This window comes from Myzus persicae, unplaced genomic scaffold, assembly GCF_001856785.1.
Source record: "Myzus persicae strain clone G006 unplaced genomic scaffold, MPER_G0061.0, whole genome shotgun sequence".
In the NCBI taxonomy this organism is placed as follows: Eukaryota; Metazoa; Arthropoda; class Insecta; order Hemiptera; family Aphididae; genus Myzus; species Myzus persicae.
In genome coordinates this window covers 615,666-638,381 of record NW_019103934.1, presented here as the reverse complement: position 1 = coordinate 638,381, position 22,716 = coordinate 615,666, and the positions used below count along the sequence as shown (strand labels likewise).

General features: G+C 26.7%; 1 protein-coding gene across 1 annotated transcript in view; it reads left to right on the top strand.

The window, feature by feature from the left end:
• LOC111036604 overlaps nt 1–22,716 on the top strand; it is a 129,973-nt gene that overhangs the window by 78,907 nt on the left and 28,350 nt on the right. Inside the window, exons 2-3 of the mRNA XM_022318687.1 lie at nt 14,832–14,884; nt 16,972–17,065. Of these exons, the coding sequence (XP_022174379.1) occupies nt 16,984–17,065 (82 nt within the window). The 5' untranslated portion in view covers nt 14,832–14,884; nt 16,972–16,983. The remainder of the gene's footprint in view (nt 1–14,831; nt 14,885–16,971; nt 17,066–22,716) is intronic.

Here is a 22,716-nt window from a genome sequence, read left to right as displayed (position 1 = left end):
AATAATGTTTCGAGAAATCGAATTCATTTAAAAGCCAAATAAGATGCTTACTTTTTTAATATATGTATTAAACTATTAATTGATTTAGGTAATTATATAACTAATTATTAATAATAACAAAATTCAAATATTATATTTATTTTATTCTGTCTTCTATTAAATGTTCACCAAAATATTTTCTACTCAAGTTTTCATGAAATAAATTTATGTGGTGGCCATATAATACTAAGAAAAAAAGTAAATAATTTCTTCAATACATATCAAAAATTAACATTTATTTTTTCTTTAACAGGTCGTGCATTCAATTTTTAATTACCTATAATGTTTTATTTTTTAATCTTGTAGAATATTTTCATTTGAAAAAAAACTCTGGTACATGAATTTTGAAGGCTTATCATATAATCATATGATATACAAAACATAAAAATTGATGTAAGTCCTACACTCTGTTAATAAATTACAATGTATTTGAAGTCGTGTCAGATTGATTTTTATTTCTTACGCACCGAATATTATTTATATAGAATGGGATACTTGGAAAACGGAATATTTCTTATGTATATAATATATATTGTGCGGGCAGGGTTTAACGTTATCAACATTGAAGGGACAGACGATAAACAGGTCGGTGTACGGCGTCGGTTTTTTTGGAGATGTTTTCAACGGTTTTCTTTTGTTTACGCGGGTCATAATCCCGGGCCCGGAGCACATATTTCATACAACGCTTCACCCGGTTGTTTTAATGGTGTTCCATTAGTCCGCGGTGAAATAGCAATGCAACGCGCTGCAAACGGCAATATGAAAATTGTAGTGCAAAAGCCGACTGCGGAAGATCTCTTATATAGTTTATGTTGGGATAATACTGCATTACAGCAGCAGCGAGCTTAGCCTTTGAACTGCACCGAACCACTAATCCAATTCTATTCCATTATCAGTACCTACCTACGAGCTTTTTTTCCTACGGTATTTGACATGGTATTACACTTGATACCTACCCACACCGCATCGTAAACGTTCGTTTCCTTTTGTGAAATAAGAAATTCTTATAATGTTATTCGACACAAATCCAATTTACACAGTTAAAAGGTAATTTTAAAAGTCGAAAGTGACTGTCTGCAACATTGAAATATTTTATACACAATTCTATTACAACATCCATCGATATCTTCAAATGAAATAGGGGGGGGGGTGCGAATGGGTAACTACTCTGCCTTACAGTTGTATTGGTGTTGAGTGTACCTCGTCATTTAGTTAATCAATACGAAAAACGATTCAGAGCGAAGACTGTCAGTCAAGCATATAATACGAGTATAATATGTACCTATCTAAGTATATTTTATGATATATTTATAATGCTACAATAGTAGTTTCTTTTACTATTAGTAATACTATGGTAGGTTGAATTCATTTTTGCCGAAAACACTGCATTTATTATTTCATCAATATTTCATTGTTATTATCTGTATAGTCAATGAAAATGAATGTTAGGTTTTTTTACTGTCTACTATACAGTAAAATACACAAATTACTTGACTGTTTTCAATGATATAATATCTTATATCTCAACCCCTATAGGGTTGCTATAGGGCGAAGTGCACGTGCATTTAATTATGGCTCAAGAAAATCATATATTTTTGCTTACATAATAGTTGTCATAGGTTACAGATATTTTTTAAACCTTAAAATCATATAGAGTATAGACCTTAATATGAACACATTTACAATGACTACTTTTATGTATTGTTTTCTTAATTCTGGATATTTTTTCTATGTATAAACACATACAGATGAATACCAATCTTGACGATATTCGGCTGACGTCTGTTTAAAGTTTGTTGCGTTTACATTAAAAATGTGTCCAAAGATTTAAACTATAAAAATATAAAAATAATTATTGATTTTTTACTTGTATTATATTATATTTAAACTACCTAAAGCAAACTATATAACAATGGATAGATGAATTAATTTTTATCTGTAAATTGGTAAGTCGGATAATACAGCTAGTAGTATATATTTATATCATATATCATTGTTATTAACTTTTGAGTCAATACTGACTAAACGGTGAGTGTGAATTAAAGGTTCGTGGTATAGTAGGCAATAGCTTAACATCAATTTAAATGTTTTGGAAATTCCATTGTGAGTATAAAATATAAAAATATATACATAAAGTATAATCAAGTAACCATAATAATATTTTTGAGTTCCAACAAAATAATTTAAATATAATATTGTTTTTATTTTAATACATAATTTTGTTCTCATTTTAACTTCAAATTTCTAAAAAGTATAAATTGTGCTTATATATTATATTTTAGATATTAGTTTAACAATGAATTCTTTATAAGGAATCTTGAACTGCATATTTTTCAAGATGCATAGCTTGAATATTTTATGTATTTTTAACTAAAATATAATCCTCAACTTTTCATACAAAATCTAAATTTCAAATGATCATCAAAAAAAATGCATGTGTATCATAAATATTTGTATTTCCGAGAAACATAATATTGTATTATATTTCTAAGGTTTTTTATGATGACAAAATTCGCATTAAACAATTATTATAAAAAATACCTACCTTAAATAGCTCAAAAAGCTTCAAAACATTTTTTAAATTATATAATAGTAAATTTAAAATACTAAAATAAATATTTTATGAAAATGTTAAGAATCGATACCTACTGGTATTTGTTGTTGAATTAGGTATACAAAATAAGAAAATATATATTTTTTAATTCCCGTTTATCCTTAATTGTCTTTAGGGGTTTCCCAATGATTAAGAAAACATTTTTTGAGCATTTTTTTTTCCATTTTGACTCCTCAAAGTACCAACAACATTTACTTCCTTATCAGGAAAAGATCTTAAGTTAAAATAAAAATAGTTTATTCTACCACAAAGTTTGATCAAAAGCACGGAAACTAACGTAGTACAGTAATACTGTTTATATATTGTTAAAAATATATTTTCTGGGTCACTGAAAATAACATATTTTTAAAAATATTTGTGTGAACTTAAAAGTTCCATTATCACATCTTTATTGCAGTAAACATCTAATTAAAATAACCATATTTTAAAATTTTAAAAAAATTCCACAATAAAGTTGTATACGCAACAATATGAAAACTTAAAATACCATCTTATTATGACGATACTGATATCGTAGTTTATAAATAAACATTTACTAGTTTATTTTTTTTTTTGATAATGCAATAAAATACAATTCCAATCCTATAAATATATAGATACTGGTATAACAATACATAACTTAATAACATAAATGTAAGCCGTATTAACTGAAAAAATTATTTTTTCTTTTTAACAAGCTCGAACAAATGGAAAAGTAAAAATATATAAAAGAAAAAATGTAAAATCCTTTTTGTTTGATATCATCCTCATGAATTATGACCTCAAACTTTAATTAAACAACAAAAACAATGATTAATGTATTACAGTAAATTGTTAAAATAGGGAACTAGGTAGTTTTCAAAATGAACTGTTTACTTTTTCAAGAAATGGACATACTAAAAACTTAAATCACACGCCATTCTGAAATGTTTTGGATCAGTTTGCAATTAATTATTGTATAATCGGCAATGTTATTTACGAACCTGGAAATTATCTAAAATAAATTATAAGACTTCCTACAAAGTTTTAAGATAATTATATTTAATCTGGTAAAAAGCTCAAACTATTGCACCAGCAACCCAAAAAAGGTTTGCAAGTAAATACCACTTGATGTACAGTAGATGTCGAATGGTTCACTTTTCACTTAAATATGTGTGCAATATTTGAATTCAATGATATAAAATCATTATGTAAGAAAAACGATTCAAAGCGAAGACTGTCTGCCAGCCTATATCACTAATGTTATTCATTATATTTGATGATATAATTGTTACTTAGGTTTTTTACTATTAATAATATTGTAGGTCGATTTAATTTTTTCTGAAACTATTGCTTTTGAAAATGTCACTGTCCATTAAATATAATAATATACTTTAAAAGTTTCAAGTACGTGAACAATATTTTTAAATTACAGCAAGAAAAGCTATTGTTACTCTCTGTTCAAATATCTAACTTCGTAAAAATTTGAACTTAAACTATGTAATAAAAAAATATATAGTAATATGAGTTTGATATCTATTGATACAGTAAGAACTACTTATGAGAAATCTTGTTTCAATTTCGAACATTTTATACATTTTTGACTGCACGAAAACTTTTAAATATTCGTGTTTTGATGAATTTTATCAATGCGGTAAAAGCTTCAAAAAAATATCGTAAATATTTTAAAACTTCTATTACAACAATTTTTAATTAACGTTATTTGAATTTTCAAACTTTTCTGCCCAATGAAAATCAATATCGATTTTTATAAAAAAAATATATACAATTTTAAATTTTAAATGTCTATAAATAGCACATAAAGAGAAAAAATATTTTTTTAATTATATGTACCATGTATAGAAAATGATAATATAATCACAATATGGAGAAATTTGAATAAATCTACAGTTTATCATATTTGAATTATACAAAGAAATCCAATTTAGTATATTGAATTCCTGTTCATCATTAATTTTTTATTATTTTTCCTGTTAATTTTAAAAAGTGCTGAGTATTTTTTCAACTTTTAATTCTCAAAAGTACCAACTAAATCCAATTTTCTATCAGAAACCACCTTCAAAGTTTGAAATTGAAGCAATTTTATTCTTCTTTTAGTACATACAGAGACAAGTACTAAAAAAACATACACGCCATTGTTCGTTAAGAAATGATATATCATTGTATAGAGTATCAATAATAAGAACTTTCTTCTACGTAATTTTCTCTATAATATTAGATTATTTTAGATTTTTTATAATATAATAATTTTAAATGATTTTAGATAACTATTTAATAAGTAATAATTATCTAATCTTTGTTCTTTAAGATTACTTCGTTAATTTTATTTGGATATATTTCAAACTGTGATTGAAAACGTAATAACTTTATGTACACAAAACAAATTCAAAAATTTGACTTCAACTTTAAATACATTCTAATTCAAGTCACAAAGCTAAAACAATATGATTAATTATTATATTTAGTGTTTAAACAAATTTATAAAAAAAACCTTGGATTATATCAAGGTGTCATGTACACAGCGCATAAACAGTTTGACAAAAATGTAAATAGGTACTCTGTTTATGTTAACTATTGAACAACGCTTTAACTTAAGTTTATTCAGGATCAAAAAAACATTAAATATTTAGTGTTGAAGAACTATATCGTTTATTATAAAAATTAAAAAAATTAGTCAAGTTTTTCATTCGATTATTTCTGTGCACCGTATATACCTACATATGGTATTTATTATGCGTTTATCATAGTATCAAATATGTAAATACCCAAATAAGAATACTATACAATTACTGTCGCCTGTCAGGAATATTTAAATTGTTGACACATGTAAGAAACTTAATTTTAAACTTACAAGTTTACAACACATAATTTACTATTGATGTGTGTGCAGAGGGGTGCATTATAATGTGCGTCTTATCCCCGATATTATGAATTATGATAATTTTTTATAAGCTGCACCGTTTACGTACCACTGATCATAAATACAACCTAATTATAATCAATGGCTGTATGTAATTTCAAATTAATACCGAAACTTCACAAAGTGAAACTTTTATGTACTTGATAATATATAAAGTACAGGGGGAATTTTTTAGATATTATTTTTTCGAATGAAATTTTTAATGACATATTATTTTGTAGTAGGTACTTTTTTTCTGAGAATTTCAATTTTGGACTTATATTTTATCAGTCTTTTATAATTGATCTTTATAATATCTCATGTTTATTTTTTATACAGATCCTTATACATAGTTATCCAATTATTTTAATTACATCTTATCACCATTCTCTAACGAGCAGTATTGATAAAACCGACATTACAATCGTACAACAATTGTATCAGACTTGTACGCACTATATTTGAACCTGTCACAAAATAACCACTCACCCATTAGGTTGTCGATCAAAATCGATCATTTTTGACACTCAATTTGGCTGTTTGTTGTTTAAACTTTAAAGGTTTAAATGTAACATCATCGTCTTATTCCGGTCCATACGATGTTAGTTCCTAATAAAACAATATATCTTATAAGTACCTAATATATTATAATGGACACTGTGCTTGATGGTAATGGTTGAGAAAAGGAGATACAATTAAATAAGGTATAACAATCCTTAAGCTTAATAAACAACTCTATTCCTTACGAAAATTATGTATTACACAATGAGTGTACTGGCGTTATTAGCAAGTGTTAGTTCAAACTCCGAAGCCTCACACGTGAGTCACGAAGTTACCTGTAGGCAGCACCTCCGATCACGAACTGGGTTGGCTCAATGATCAGCCGAGGAAAAACTAAGCTAGTCAAAACAAGTGTGATTGATATAGAGTATAGACCAAGACATGATCTCCCCTCCCACCAAAAAAAAAAAAACCGATCAAAGAGTCAGAAAATCTCGAAAAACCACCTGGTTCTAAATAATGATTTGTTCAATGCCTGGAATTTCTGGATCGTAAACCAAAATAATCATTGCTATGTTTATGTTTCAAGAAGATAAGTAATAATATTTGGCTAATGAATAAATAAAATCACTTTAACTGAAGGCTAATTAATGTAACGGCGCATATCAATCATCACGAGCTTCAATATCAATCGTTAGTTTATGTTAACTATTTTACTACGCTAAATTAAAGTTTACCCCTTTATTCGCCTTAAATTTAAAGTATCTAAAATAACACTGAATCGCAATTAAATATGTATTATAGTGGTGGAAAACATTAGACTTTCCTATAAGGCTATATTATATTTTTTATTTTATTTTTAAGCTTGCTTTTTTCTGATAATTTAAGTATACATAAATTGAGTTTCGAACAAATAGTCCACTCAGTGAAACTTTAATACTCATAAGATATAACTATTTGGCCACAAGTTTGAAGTTTGATTTTTGAACATTGAAATTCCTAGAAAAATAATACTCTGCAGTCTGCTTCGAGTTTAACTTTACGCTGAAGATTTTTGTCAAGAAAGTAAAAAACATAAAATAAAATATAAACATTCTAAAAAAATAATTCTAAATCATCGATCGACAATATTGATACCTATATAGGTTGATAGATGATTTTCAGTAAACATCGCTTTTCTAATTACTAAGTCATATGTTAAAAGTCAACTTTAAGCTGTTTGGTACCTAGTCAAAACTTGATATTTTAAACAACATATTTTCTGATTACAACTTCTTTGTTGTAACAAATTAAATTGTTTCATTCAATTTATTTTTGTTTGCATTGAGTTTTTTGGTTCGTTGTTGATGGCGTACTAAGACCTTAGAAATAAATACAAAACTGGTTACCTAAAAAAACATTATATGTTTTTTATAAAACAAATTTAATTTTAAACATAATAAAGGTACCATAACTCATAAGTATACGATTCTTAAATAGTTAATAAAAGGATTTTTAATGTATATATTATTATTTTATTACGATAAATAATGACACAACTTTAAACGTGTAAACATATTAATTCTTATTCTATATATTGAGTTTTCAAATAAGGATTAAGTATTACGCAAAAAAAAATTATTGGAAAAAATGTATTTGCTATATCGTGTCTATAGGTATTATATCTATAGGTATCGAGTGTATTTTGTCATTCATGTGTAGGTCACTGTAATAACTATAATAGAATAATGGATCTATTAGATTTGAATTCAATAGGTGTCTTCGCCATGTTCCGGTCTCTGACAGCAAATAATATTTCTTAGGATATGTATTTTATTTATACGTCTGTAAAAGTATTTATTTTTTTATTTATTTGTTTTTATAACTGTTCTAGCTAGTATATTTTTTCCATTAATATTTATTAAATAGATTGATGTTGATTGAACTCACTCATTTTGATAAAACTAAAATGCATAACATACGTTTATAATATTTATAATATTTAAATAACGAATGAAATTATTGATATTAAATTTTAAATCAATTGCAACGTACCGTTGGATTAAATTAAACTAATAGTGGAACGTTTCAAGCTACTACGATCGATATATATAATATATATATTTATTATTACAACAGAAATCAAAATTACACATTTAAACATGTAATTCCATTAAAATTTAAACTTCAAATGCTTATAAAAAAGTTGGAGCTGCGTATTTTCAATATTTTTTTAATTTTGTAAAAATAACTTATATGTGACCTTGTACTTTTATCACTCCACTCTGAATCTAAAATGTGAAAAATTGTAAAATCATTGTAAAATAAAGGATTCATAACTCATCTCAGTATCTAAAAAATACTCATCGTTGTAAAATTATTAAAAATGTATATTATCACAGTGAAAACAATAAAAAATGTATACGTATTATAAATTATGATTTAATAGTTTATAGATATTAATAAGAGAAGTTGAAAATAAATTTAAATAGTTTAACACAAATGAAATGTATGATTATTATCAATAAATTAAATGTAGATATTATACTGAAACTACTTGGTAAAAACGATAAATGAATAAATACATTTTCAATTCAAGTAGTTGGTAAGATTAGGTCTGGTTATTAATTTTTTGGGAATACATTATATCAACATTTCAAGTTAAAGATGGTAAAAGTTTGAAAATAACTATTGAGTTGGTGTTTTGTTGAAGTGTCAACATATCTTCACAATAAATATATGAAAATTAAATATAACGAATTTGTTGTGTTAAAATAATACAAAAATGTATACAAATAAATTATGACAAATATATGAAAAAGCAATACAATTTACAACACATTATTTTTTAATACTATTTTGTGTGACCAAGCTTCACCTAAAAAAATGTGATTATTTATCATCGTTTTCAAATGTTAAATGTTAAATGTTAAATAACAATATTTAACACAACAGAGGTATACCGAAACGTATAAATAGAGACACGTGTCTAATACTCAAGTTTTCAGTTCTATGTAACTCTACTTATAAGAATGGTTAAATTTTTTCATTCAAAATCAATTATGATAAAACAAATAATTTTGCTATTAATGTTTTCAGAATTTTATAGCACCTATACTACAGTTAATCATTTTTTTTTCAAATCTAATTTTCAATGTGCATAATATGTTCATTATCATAAACTCAGAAATGTATAGGTAATTATTTATACTTACAAGCCATTATTATTATACTGAACACTTTCCATTATACCAATCTATATTTTGTTATACAGATTTATTTTGATTTTTAAATGTAAAACTCATTTAATGCATATAATACCTTTGAGAGGATGTAAACTCGTAAAGGTTATTATAATATTTGTTCAATTGGTTAGGTTAGAAAAAAAAAGTAGCATAGTACATTATAGTACCATATAGTCCTATATAGTACATTAGTACACAATTAAAAAGTACAAATTAATTAGTTTCATTTTGACATTGTCAGTGATAGTATTGCGGTACGCGTTATGAATTTAAACATTTATCCACTCGGTATACTTAGAAGTTCTATCATAAGCCAACAATTAACTGGGTTCAAAAAAAAAAAAAAATGGTGTTGTCTAAAAATGAGTTTAATATGTTATCATATAATAGTTGGAAACACTTTTAAATTTTATATTATATTATTAATACAAATAATTAATGCAGTAAGATAATAATACTGTGTGTAAAGGATGTAAAAGTTGTTAGTACCTATATTATAATATTTATAATAATTATGATGATTGATGACATAGTTTTACATTCTCTGGTATAAAATGTCGAATTATTAGTAGTATATTTAATAAAATGTGATTGATATTATACGTATAAAATATGGATCACCTCCTTTAAATATTACCATTGATTATATATATACTATATATTATATAATCAATTATATTACGAATAAATCGATTTAAGTTTGGGTTCGTTAGAGATACAATCAGTGTTACACAATTGTCATAAAAATATTTTCAAAAACGTTAATACTCATCGTCTAAACGAGTGCTTATCGCTAAAAAAAATCACCTACCATATTATACACAGCTATGAATCGCAGTTAATCGAATTAATATTGTATCCATGTCAATTTAATAAATCGAGGGCATTATCAAAAATAACCGTCTCAATGTAGGTACGTTATAAAATATGAATACATTTTAAAAACAACGACAGCCACAAAGACTGATAAATGGTTTATCGTTAAGTCGAATTTTGGTTCCATGTGTACTAGGTACGTTTATGTGTACATGAATACAGCTTTTTACAGTCGTTATTTGAATGATTATTATTTGTATGTATTATATTATATGGAACACCTATTGCAAAGGTGTACAATGCGCGTACGAGGTGCGAATATAAGTCAATGCTAATGGAAGTACGTACATCGCCAGTGCCATTTTTTATTTTATTTTTTTCACCTAAGTACAGCTAACAGCAAACGTCGGTTCATAAAAAAACGCGAACTTTAAATTGCCGGGAACGAGGAAGGCCGAATAATACTCACTGAAAAATATTGTATATTTTATAGGAATAAGTGTAAGTCATTTTGACATTTTGATACTTGGTTGTAAAGAAATATCCAGAGTAAATATCGACTAAATATGCGAATAATGCGATTTGAAATACGCCTCCAATGGTCGGGAATATACTAACCCTACGCGAATTTTGGGATAACGTGCCTATATCGACGAATATACAGCAAAATATTGTAAACATTAAGAGGATATCAATGCGTAATATATAAGATCTGTTAATATTTCTGTCTAAAACACAATACAAAGAAATAATGGGAAAATCGATTTTCACCCATTTTCCGCCAATCTGTTCAAAATACATTGGCCATAACCTATTAGGCACGTAAATTACTAATAAAGGATTAATTGAAAGTCCTGCAAAGACATTTTACGATATTTATGAACTTTAAATATTTATAAATTTATTATAGTGTAAAACCAAAAATAATAAAAGTAACAACAATTTAACAGTACTTAACACCACATAATATTATGTAAGTACCTAGTTCCTGCATAAATTTAAGTGTTGAAAAAACCTCATTCCCCGGTTAATTTTCTAAATGTTCACTTCCTTGGTAACTAATTGATATTAATTTATTTGCAGTATGAGCGGTTTTTTTGGTCATGAGCTTACGATTACGATGATTATGATAAGATCATCAATAAATATAATAATATTGAATGATGTATAATATATCTTAATATACCATAAACATGACAATATATGAAGGTATACTTGAATATACATTCTCCAAAGTGAATTATTCACTAGTTCTGAACATTATTTAATTTACGACATTTTTAAGACGTTTTTTTTTTTTAACGACTTCATGCTGCCTATCTAAATAATGTATTTCCAAAAACCTTGAAACTTTTGGAGGAAACGAGTGTGTTTACCTTCAAAATAACCACCCTGTAACGGGAGATGCTATATAGAGAGCTATAATACAGCGGCGAGTCGTAATATTATTTTTATGATTCTGTGTGTATGTACAAAACTTAATGCAGAATAATATATACAGGTATATACAGTGTTTTGATAGAATCGGCGAGACGGAAATTCTGGTTGAAGTAAAAAATAAAAATAGAAATTCTATAGTAGGATGCATATACTCAGAACGTCACTAAATAACTCTAGAATATTGAGGGGTGAATGCCCCATTTATATATATATATATATATATGTATATGATATATATATGATACGGCATCGGTATCTGCGAATATGCGATAGATTTATAGCTGTGAGCGTATAATAATATTCTATACTGCAGGCTCATCGTATATTCGAAAAAGACATCGAACAAAAACCCTTTCTGCGTGTGTGTATAGAAATATAATATAATGTGCCCTGCCGCCATCGTCCAAATCGCAATACGCATGCGACCCGCTCGTATATATTTTATATCATAATGCGTCGGTAACGGAAAACAATATAAACGATAAAGTCGAATATGCATAATACGCCTAATAATAATAATAATACAGTATAAGGAAATTCATATTATATCGTGTGTAATATTCTACGTCGGTATGGCATTTTTCAAATACTGTCTATACGCACGCTATTCGTATAATAATAATAGACACGCGACCGTAGTACACTCGAATAAAATTATCTCGAGCGAAACGATTTTCAATCAATTATATTATATTACATTAAACTTACTAGAATACGTGTATCCGCGTACATAATATGGATTGACGTCCGTCCCGAGCATTGTATTTAAGAGTTCCGAGACACTGGAGTGAAATTTCCGGTCGTCAATGTGTGATTTATATTATAGGCACAATCGACCGGTCAAGTGCAAGCCATAATATGTTATTATCATAACATTTTATGATAGTATTGTAGGCGACGGATTTTTTATTTTTCATGAAGATTTAATGTGAACAAGAAGAACATGGCCGAGTATGATGTTACGATGACGTATTAGCTATGCTATTATGCGATATTATAGCTACTCACCAAGAATAGAAATTTAAAAAAGCCGAATTATGATATATTATTAAATGCACAGCAGACAAAACGATCATTACATAGCTGCTTTATTAACGCGTCGATTTTCACTGTGTAGTTTGAAAACATAAATTCCGTGACTATTTGTATAAGCATTTAAATCGTTTTCCTTTGGATTTAACATTGCAGACGATGGTGATAAAATAAACTAAATTTCTAACTGCCATTATTATTATAATTATTATTATGTTTAAGTCACCGAGTTGAGTCTTACAACTGTACTTTGTAGTGTTAAAAAAAATTTTAAAAGCATTTGAAATAATGCGTACCATCTTTTAGATAGCCGATTCGAATCGTCCGGGAAGTAGTTTCAACGGTGATATATTATGTCGCCACTTAAAAATTGTTCGCCGTTGTAAAAAAAACAGCAGCACTACAACAAAGACGTACCAAAAACCACATAATCTGCAATAATTAGTAATTCAGTAGTATTATAATAATATGTATGTAAGGCATATGGCAGAATGGCCCTCTTCGATTTTTAAAAGTCGTAGTACATGGCTCGTTGAAGTATTTTTAAGAGCCACGTGAGGCTGTACTAGCCGCAAGGCCGTACTAAGGGGTAGTGCTGTGTTCTAGGGCGCCGATGTCACAAACATTTTTAGGAGCGTCCAATCAAAACATAAATTTATTTTATTTTCGTTTGCTAAAAAACCTATCAATCTTAAGTACTCAATGACAAAATAGTTGGATAAAACCATCTTCAGTGCTACACGTCTAAAAAACGTAGATATGTCCAACTTGACAGTATCCTGTATGAAAATGAACAAAATTAAGACTCAATATATTGAAACTCTTAGACATCAAAGGAAATAGAAATTATATTAAACAAGGAGAAAATAAATTAACAATAAAATAAAATTATTTGAATTTGTCTTCCTTTAAAATTATTCCTACGTCTATCCATCAAAAAGTCTTCAATTAATCAATATTGGTCATTATACAATACCTGCAAAAGAAGGAAATTAAAATTAAATTAAAATATATTTTTTTTTTTTGAAAAAGTAATTTAATGGTGACCTAAATATTATGATAGGAATTATTATGTTAGTATTCGTATTGCCACGTCGAAGATTTATTTGCAGACATATCAATTTATTTTTTATTTTAATAGATTATTCATTTATTAATGTATGTAGTGCAACCTAGTCTGTTCTTCGGTCTACAGAAATGATATCAATTGTCGTGTTGATCCAGTAGTAACGTAAACTATACAATTTTTTCAGGCACAGTATTTTTTTTTTTGACACTCAACCCGTGATCAAACTTAAAAAAGATAAAATATACTGATATTGAATAATATGTACATGAATTATTAAAAGTGAACATTTTTCTACGGACTTTCCCAGTTTCACCTTCCTAGGCATCTATCTACCCAAACACTCTGCACTAAATCGTGAGTCCTGTGCCTCCAAAAATTACATTTTAGCCGTTACTGAATTAATTAGTTGACCACAAGTATATTTGTCTATCATCGCTAAATGCGCCTCATGTAACATACATAGAATATATAGTACACCTGTTTATTATAATATAAACGAGACTGTCCTGAATGATTGATTCATAATTAACACTGAGCCAGCCCTATTTATAGAGCTGTCGATTTGAAATGTTGAGGGTATAGTAATATTATAATTTATAGGTGCACTAAGAAAAGATTTTTCAATTATGATTTTAAGGGAGTTGAAATCGGCATCTTTGAACATAAACCATTGTCTGTCTGTCCGTCTGTCCTTTATGCCTGCATAAGAGACTGTATCGATTTTAGTGAAATTTTTTGTGTGTTTGAGTGGTTCCACGACTGAAATCACGATTTTCACTCACTCAAAATATTACATAATATTATCATTATACGTTTTTAGGTTCTTGGTGAACGGACAACTTTAAATGTATTATAATTGTATGTAGATTCTTAAGTATGGCTGACGGAAACTGTTTAAATTTGATGAAAATCTTTTAATGTAAGCATTACGAATAATTCGTTATTTCGGAAATTTCATTCATAACTATTTTTTACACTTCTATTTCTTATTTTATTTAGTCCACGTTTTAACTACAATTTACATTTCAATGTATTCATGGGACATTTTCACATTTACAATACACATTTTAACGGGTTCGGATGCAACAGAATCTGAGATTTTATAGTAAAATTTACTATGGCAATATAATAGTTTTGTATTAATAAGTAAAGTGTAAATTATTACAGCATTTACTTAAATGATGTATTGGTTCTGAGCCGTGGCTGTTTTTGTTTCAGATTCCAATGAACTGAATTCTGACCGACAGCAATCCACAAAGTCTCATAAAAAGGTAAGTTAAAATATTATAGTATTACACCCTATGTAAGTACGTTAATATTTTTTATATATATTAGATATCAAAAAATTGCTGACAATATAAATTTTAGCTCTAACAAGAAAATATTGTTTCAAAAACGTTGGAAAAAATTGTAGGCACATTTATAATTTTAGTACCATTACGTTTTATCAAGAGACAATACGAATATAATAGAGAAAGAGAACTACCTATTATGTGCATTGTCCTATATAATATTGTATAGACGATGATCAATAATTATAAAATGAAATTGTGATCTGGTGGAGGGAAATGGGCATTACTCGTGCAAATAATTCTCCCCTCTCTGTCTCAAGGTAGTTTCAATATTATGAAAAGAAAAAATATTAAAATATGGAAAAAATACTAAACAATTTCTATTGTTAAGATTGTCTCGATTTTAGATAACGTTTTTGGGCGAACATAATGTTATGTTATACACATGGTTGTAAAAAATATCATTTTTCTTTTCTCTACCAAAAAATGGTATAATATGGGGCTGGTAAACTTTTAGCTAAAACTGATTTTTTTTTTAAGTACCCCGAAACTATTTATTTAGACATCTGTGCAAATAATATAGCTAAACCGGCACAATAACTCTTCGGTCGAGATGATAGGGAGGATATATAAATAATACCCTCTTCATATTTTTTGGGCTCTTGGGACTATTTCACCTGGTCGACAAATTTATGATACGTGATATAAAACGACTGTTTATTTTAAGCGGTTATTTATTTTTTATTTTTTTTTTTACTATTATTTTTATTATAATTTATTTTTTTTACGACTCTCGCGGTCCTTTTAAATATTTTTAATCAGAATTCATCTCACTGGGATTATACATAATACATATTATGAACTAGACTCGCTATAGACAAACATATGTATACTAATTTATGGAATAGCTCATAGATGTTATTGATATTAATCTGATAAACTGATGAAATCGATTTAATATTTTAATGTTTAGTTAAAATTCACAGAGATACATGTTATAGCACATACATATGACAAATAATAGTTATTAATCATAAAATATAAAGTAATAGGTAAGAAAAAAATTATACATGATTTCATATTATTTTTTCCAATTTCACAACTAATTGCATTCAATATGATAGTAAATTATATTTTTTTAATAATATCAATTGTCAACACATATTTACCAACATATTTTCATTTTACCAGATAAACAACATTATTTTCATCGTATTTTTAAGATTTTTAAAATGTGATTATTTAAAATACATAATGGTGTTACTATAACCCTTTTAAATTTTATAATTAATTTGAATTACTGAAATTAATCTTAAATCAGAATCCTTAGACAAAGTTATATTATTGTTTCATTAAAATTGGTGAAACCTATTTTATATTATAAGTGAATAATATATTCTGACGTTCTTCATTAAACGTTGATAAATGTTATCAAATAAACATAATAAAACAACATTTTAATATGAAACATAAATACATCAACATGTAACAGCTAATGTAATTTTGTCTACATAGTAAACAAATTATTATTTTAGATATTTGATATTGGTTTATATTTTCATGACATAATGTTTTAAAAATTAATATATGGTCCAACGTTTATCGAAAATACAAATATTAATGCACATCTCTGCACTGTGTTCGGAAATGATAAATAATCTTATATGACTTACTTTTGCAATAAGTGTCATATCGAAATACTTAAAATTAATTAAAAAATGAGTATATCATTAAAAATTGGATCAATAGATGCTAGAACGGTATTTATAAGCTATCAGATTTAAATTTATAGTACCTACGGAAATACTATTCATAAGCTTACTTGAATAGGATCTCGCCAGTTGAGTAATAAATGTAAAAATCATCTTTAGGTTCCCTGTCGAAATGTTTCCATAATGTATGTTATTTTTTTAAATATTATAATACATTTTAGTTTAGCTTTGCAAAGTAGGCAAAATATTGCTATGAAAATGATCAACATTTTTATAAAATACCTAATCATAGTTTCGAAAATTGTGTACCATCAATTTCCCTGAAACAAATGAATTATTTTTTTTTGTTCACAGTTACCCGCACCCATGGTGGATGATGATCTTTTGGAGTTTTTGGTACGCGTGGCAGACAATCCAGCGGAATGGAACAAAATTCGTCGTGTTTTAAGTAAATATGATCTATTATCTATATAATATATAGTATAACTATCTATAATATTTGCAGCGTTATCATATAAAAAAGTTATTGACAGTGACAACAATATTACATCAATATAAATACTTAATCACCCAATTATTTATTAACCGTTTTTGATTTTTGGCTGCTTAAATTAAATTGGATTATGATAATTTCTTTAGTAAATAAGTACCCAGTTATTTTTGAAACTTGAGAAGATTAAATTATGGTCAATAATGTTATTAAACATTAATTACTTAAATAGGTGAACAAAATGTAATTTTCTTTAATAGGTAGTATACATAACCAAATTAGGTAAGTATGGGTAATATTACAGGAGATATTATACAACACATTTATTCGACCAGATTTTGTTTACAATTGTTAGAAAATAAAAACATATTAGGTATATTTTATTTCTGAAAAAAATAACTAGTGTTTATTTCTGAACAAATATGTAGAAATTAAGTTTAAATTACACACAGTTCTCCTATGAAAGTCATTAAATATTATGCTTATTAAAAATAAATAAATGAACAAAGCATTTATTAACTATCGATATATTTTTGATAGTATAGCTAAATAATAAGTTCTGACAGTAATCATGCCAGAAAAATGATTTCGTAACTATTTTACTAATTCAATACCTTGTTAACTTGAAAGGTTTTAATTAAAATTAAATTATATGGTTGATTTATAGCAATTTATACCTGTAACTTGCAACCATAAAATTATTAAAATAATGTTTGTATGCAAATCCATTAGTTTATCGTTACCTATTCTTCTATTAAATTCAAAATGTGTTTTTTTACCACAAAGAAAAATACATACAGCATATTTTACTATTTTACGAAAACGATGATTAATTATTAAAGACAAATGGCGAATGCACATAAAAGAGAATACTGTGTGTGAATTGTGACAGAATTTAATTCAATGCAGCTCAGTTCAAATATAATATGAATGCGTATTTTAAAACGATGACTAAAATTGAACAAATGAGTTTTATTTTTTATTTCATACCACATCAATTAAAGTACATTTCACGAATAAAAATGAGAACAACCCTAACCCTTCATTATAATATACTGGCTTTTGAATAATCTCAAAATGAAAAACGCAGATTTCCCCCTTATTTCATCAGCAGCGTCGTTCGTCTAACGTCTGTTCACATAAAAGCACTTAGGAGGATTGCAATGGAAAGTATTCAATACACAACACGTGACTTGTTCAACGGTTTCATAATATTTCATAAATCCGATCGTTAAAAAAAAGTGTTACACACCACGTTTCTAGATTTAAACAAAAACTATATGTTTTTCAGAGGTGTATTTTTTTTTAGATCTTTTTTAGCAAGGAAATTCTTCGAAATGTTTATGTGACTTAAAATTTGATAGTAGGATTACAGAATTTACTCGTACCGATGTAATATTAAATATTTTTTTTTTCACAATTGTATACGATTTTACTTAAGTAAGTTTCCAGGAATATTACTTGTAATGGTTTTATATCTTTGAAAATTAGTATAACTAACAAAGTTTCGTAATATTTTAGTGGCAAAATAGTTGTGCCTATACGACATTATATTATACATCAGCTTCTGTTTGGAATAAAATAAAATAAAAATAATAATGAATCCAAGAACAAATATTATTGACTAAATATAGTTAAAGGTGAATATTTAAGTGAAAGCTGACCTGAGTAGGAAACACTACGTTTTTAAAATTATAAATAAATTATCTCGAGGTAATAGTAACTAAATGTAGAGAAATTAAAAGGTGGATGACATCGGGATACCTATTGTATTTAAATAAATTAGAATCCCACTTAATTAAACACGTAACCACGTCACTTAATTAAAAATATCAACTATTAACCTGAATACTACGATGATATAGGCACGCGCAGTGTATTTTGTTTAAAAAATAGAAACATATCAAATAATTTCTAAGCTACACATTCAAATATTGTCGGTTCAGATTTGTTTGAACAGCACGATATCTGTATCGCATTTTATTGTTGGCTGATAAAAATATTATTTAAACAAATCATATTATGTGTACAAACTACAAACTAATCGATATAGTACGCCATTAATCGTATGAAAACTTATCATATTATCTTATATTTCGAACAACGAAAAGATTGTTCTTGACATATGAGCATTACATATTTACGTGCATGTAAATGACACTTTTTCGTTCTATTGAATCCAAAAATAAAATATTTCATATAAGATTCTCGATCACAGAACCTAGTACCTACTTCTGCGATATCCAAGTTAAATATTATATTAGGACAGGTAATACGAAAAATAACTTAATTTACAAAATTCAGTTTTCTGAACTAATATTTGTTATAATATCGTATGTTTAAAAGTTACATGCAGAGTGCTGTTTACTTGAACGTATACTAAATATACAAGTATTATACTACGGTGAAAAACTAGTGACAACAATAAGTTAAGAAATTGGTAAAAATATATTTATAATATTTTTCTCAACTCATTTCGTACGGTTTTTAAATCATCAATAATCGATATGAAGTACCTATAAAATAAACCTATAACATGATAATAAAATCATTGAATGTAATTTGTATAATATATCCATCAACAAGTAGCGACCAATATGTAACTACTAATTTGTCAGATACTATCACACTTCTGGGTACACAAATAATCATGATGTGTAAATTTAAAAATATTTATATTATACTAGTATAATACTATTAAATTAATAAAAAAAAGTTTTTGGTTACAATAAGATTTCTTGTTAAGTTATAATATGAAATCAACACTGTCCTGTGACTTTTCCAAGTACAGAGTGTAATTTTCCAATTTCGTTTCTGCGGTAGTTCACTCATTCAAGAACATGTTGAATTATTAATTTATTGTTGAATTAAGATGGTGTCGTTGTAAAATGCTAACAGTATTGTAAATATAGGGACAGATATAAGACTTAGCGATTAGCAATAATTATAGGTGCATAAATCATCAGAGTGCAATTCAATTTCAGGAAAGTTAGTCTACAGCTTTAAAGTTTACGCTTATCAATTTAAATTAAAAATTAATATTTATATCTATACCAAAATAAACTACGAAATGAAAAATTAAGATTTATAATGTATGTGAAAAAGTATTAAAAAAACTGCAGTCCATGAAGCCAGAGATGGATTAGATATTTCAACCAACCAACCACCGATGTGCTCGTCCTTATGTACCATAGAAGTTTTTATTAAAAAATCTGTGCAAATAATAAAGTCAACATTTCATAATGATACCCCACCTTATTAATACAAGAATATTATATGGTTTTAAGAATACATATTATACATTATAATTACTATTTAGGTACCTATATAGTGTATATTGTCTACTATAATAATATGGTTGATGTCTGATGAGTTATGCATACAAATTCCTACTTTAAAAAATATATGTTATACCTAGTTAGTATTTTATGAATGGTTTTATGAATTTCATTATAACCACTAAAACCTGTAAATTTTAAAATGCTCTAACGAAAAAAAAATTGCTTTGTCAAGATGCTTTGTGTAAGCTCCAGTTTGGCACTTATAAAATTGAATAAATAATTCAAAAATAAAGCATGATAAAATTATGATATTAATAGCTGATTGAATTTTTATATAAATCATGAGTACATTTAAAAAATATTAAAATATATTGAAACTTAATATGGGAATTATATATTTAATGATGATATCTTGTTGATATTTATTTTAGCCCTAAAGTGCTTAGGGCATGATGTACAACGAAGCGCTTCATATTTGTTCCATATTAATTATAAGACAAAGTTAAACAAAAGAATAACTTCCTAATAAACACTCGACAAACAAATAGTTCAACTTCTGAGCTTTAAGCCAATGATTTAGTTCAAGACATTCATAAAGTTGCTCATCGTCGTAAATGACTATGTCGTCATTATTTTAATATTTTTTAAGTCCATTGTTCAGAGATTAAAACAATTTTATATGATACAATATACCTAATATTATTATTGTTTCTAGGTTCTCTTTGTGGGTTCAATGCATAAGCGAATTACATTGTATTAACTATAGGTGATAGATATATACATATGCATATTAATGATATCTGAAGCCTAACTCTTAAATTAATTACAAAGTATTTCTAATTATTTTCAAGGTATCATACATGATGCATTAATGTGGTAAGGTGAGGAGCGGTCGTACGCTCAATCTGTGGAAATGAAATGATCTGAATGTACGTACCGGCCGGTGTTATGTTTGGTCTTTATGTTTGATAGAATTTTTATTTTTAAGTAAAAATATAAAAATGTGTTACAGAATACATCATAAATTGTTCTTCCTGAAATCTAAATATCTAAAAAACATATGTTAACACAATTTTTCATAAACATTTGAAGTTGGATATTTAAACAAAAAATAACGATTTGAGTTATTTTGTAAGCTAATCAAAATATTCGTGGAGACTTTTTACTTCTCAAATGATTCAAAATTTAATATTAATAATAACATGTGGTATAAATATTCAGGTATCTATGCGTAGTACTATAATTAGAAATATTAATTATAATATACTAATAAATAATAATTTCTATGTTTATTTAAAAAATTAATTCAGCCTACTGTCTTCGCAACAATTATTTTCTTTGTAATTATTTATCATTAAATTCAAATTTAACACATACATTAGAATTATCTATTCAATGACGATTACCTTGTTCTCCCGCCCCAAACTATTTTGAAAGGCACAAGAAATTTATTCAAAATGAAAGATCAAACTTTTTTACTGCTCCTGTGACGTCAATAAAAAAAAACACACACACACACTTGAATTTGATCCAAAAGATTTTCCAATTTATTTTTATGAGATTTAGTAGCTAATAAATACGTATATAAGATTTATATTTTAAGCATATGTATAATTTATGTATTAATAACATTATTATTAACATACAACTCACGATATTTTATCACGCCAAAATTAACTAAATAATTACATTTCAAGAATTCAGATTAAAAGTCTTTAAGAGATAATAACAATCGGTTTAAATTAAAAAATATTTATTCCGTTACATTTTTATGGTGAAATACATAGACACTCAAAATGTTTAAAATTCACGTTTTCCTACTCTAATTAAAAAATGAATAATAATAATTAATGCTATACAACACACAATGCCTTTGTACAAAGGTACATTATAACAAATATTTCTCAAAATTCACAGGAAAATAATCTTGTATTTCCGAGATTTTTATCTGATAGAAATTTATTAATTTATAATGGGATCGCGTCCGTAGGCAATATGAAAATGATATTCTATAGGTAAAACGGTTATAAGTGTGTACAAATATTATGAACAGTAGAAAGAGTGATTATAACCTTATGATTAAAGAGATTTAATATCCAGGTCGTCAAAAAAAGCTATGAACTCGTTATTTATACCAAATGACACATTATGAACTTAACTCGTATAGTAAATTACATCATCAGAAGTATGATAGCTAAAAAATATATAGGTACATATTATAATGGAATAATGGAAACAATCAATGAAATGTTTTCATAGCGTAGTCGTTCCAATAATTCGATAAAAGTTCGAATTCATATTATAATACATTTTAAATTGTTTGAGTAA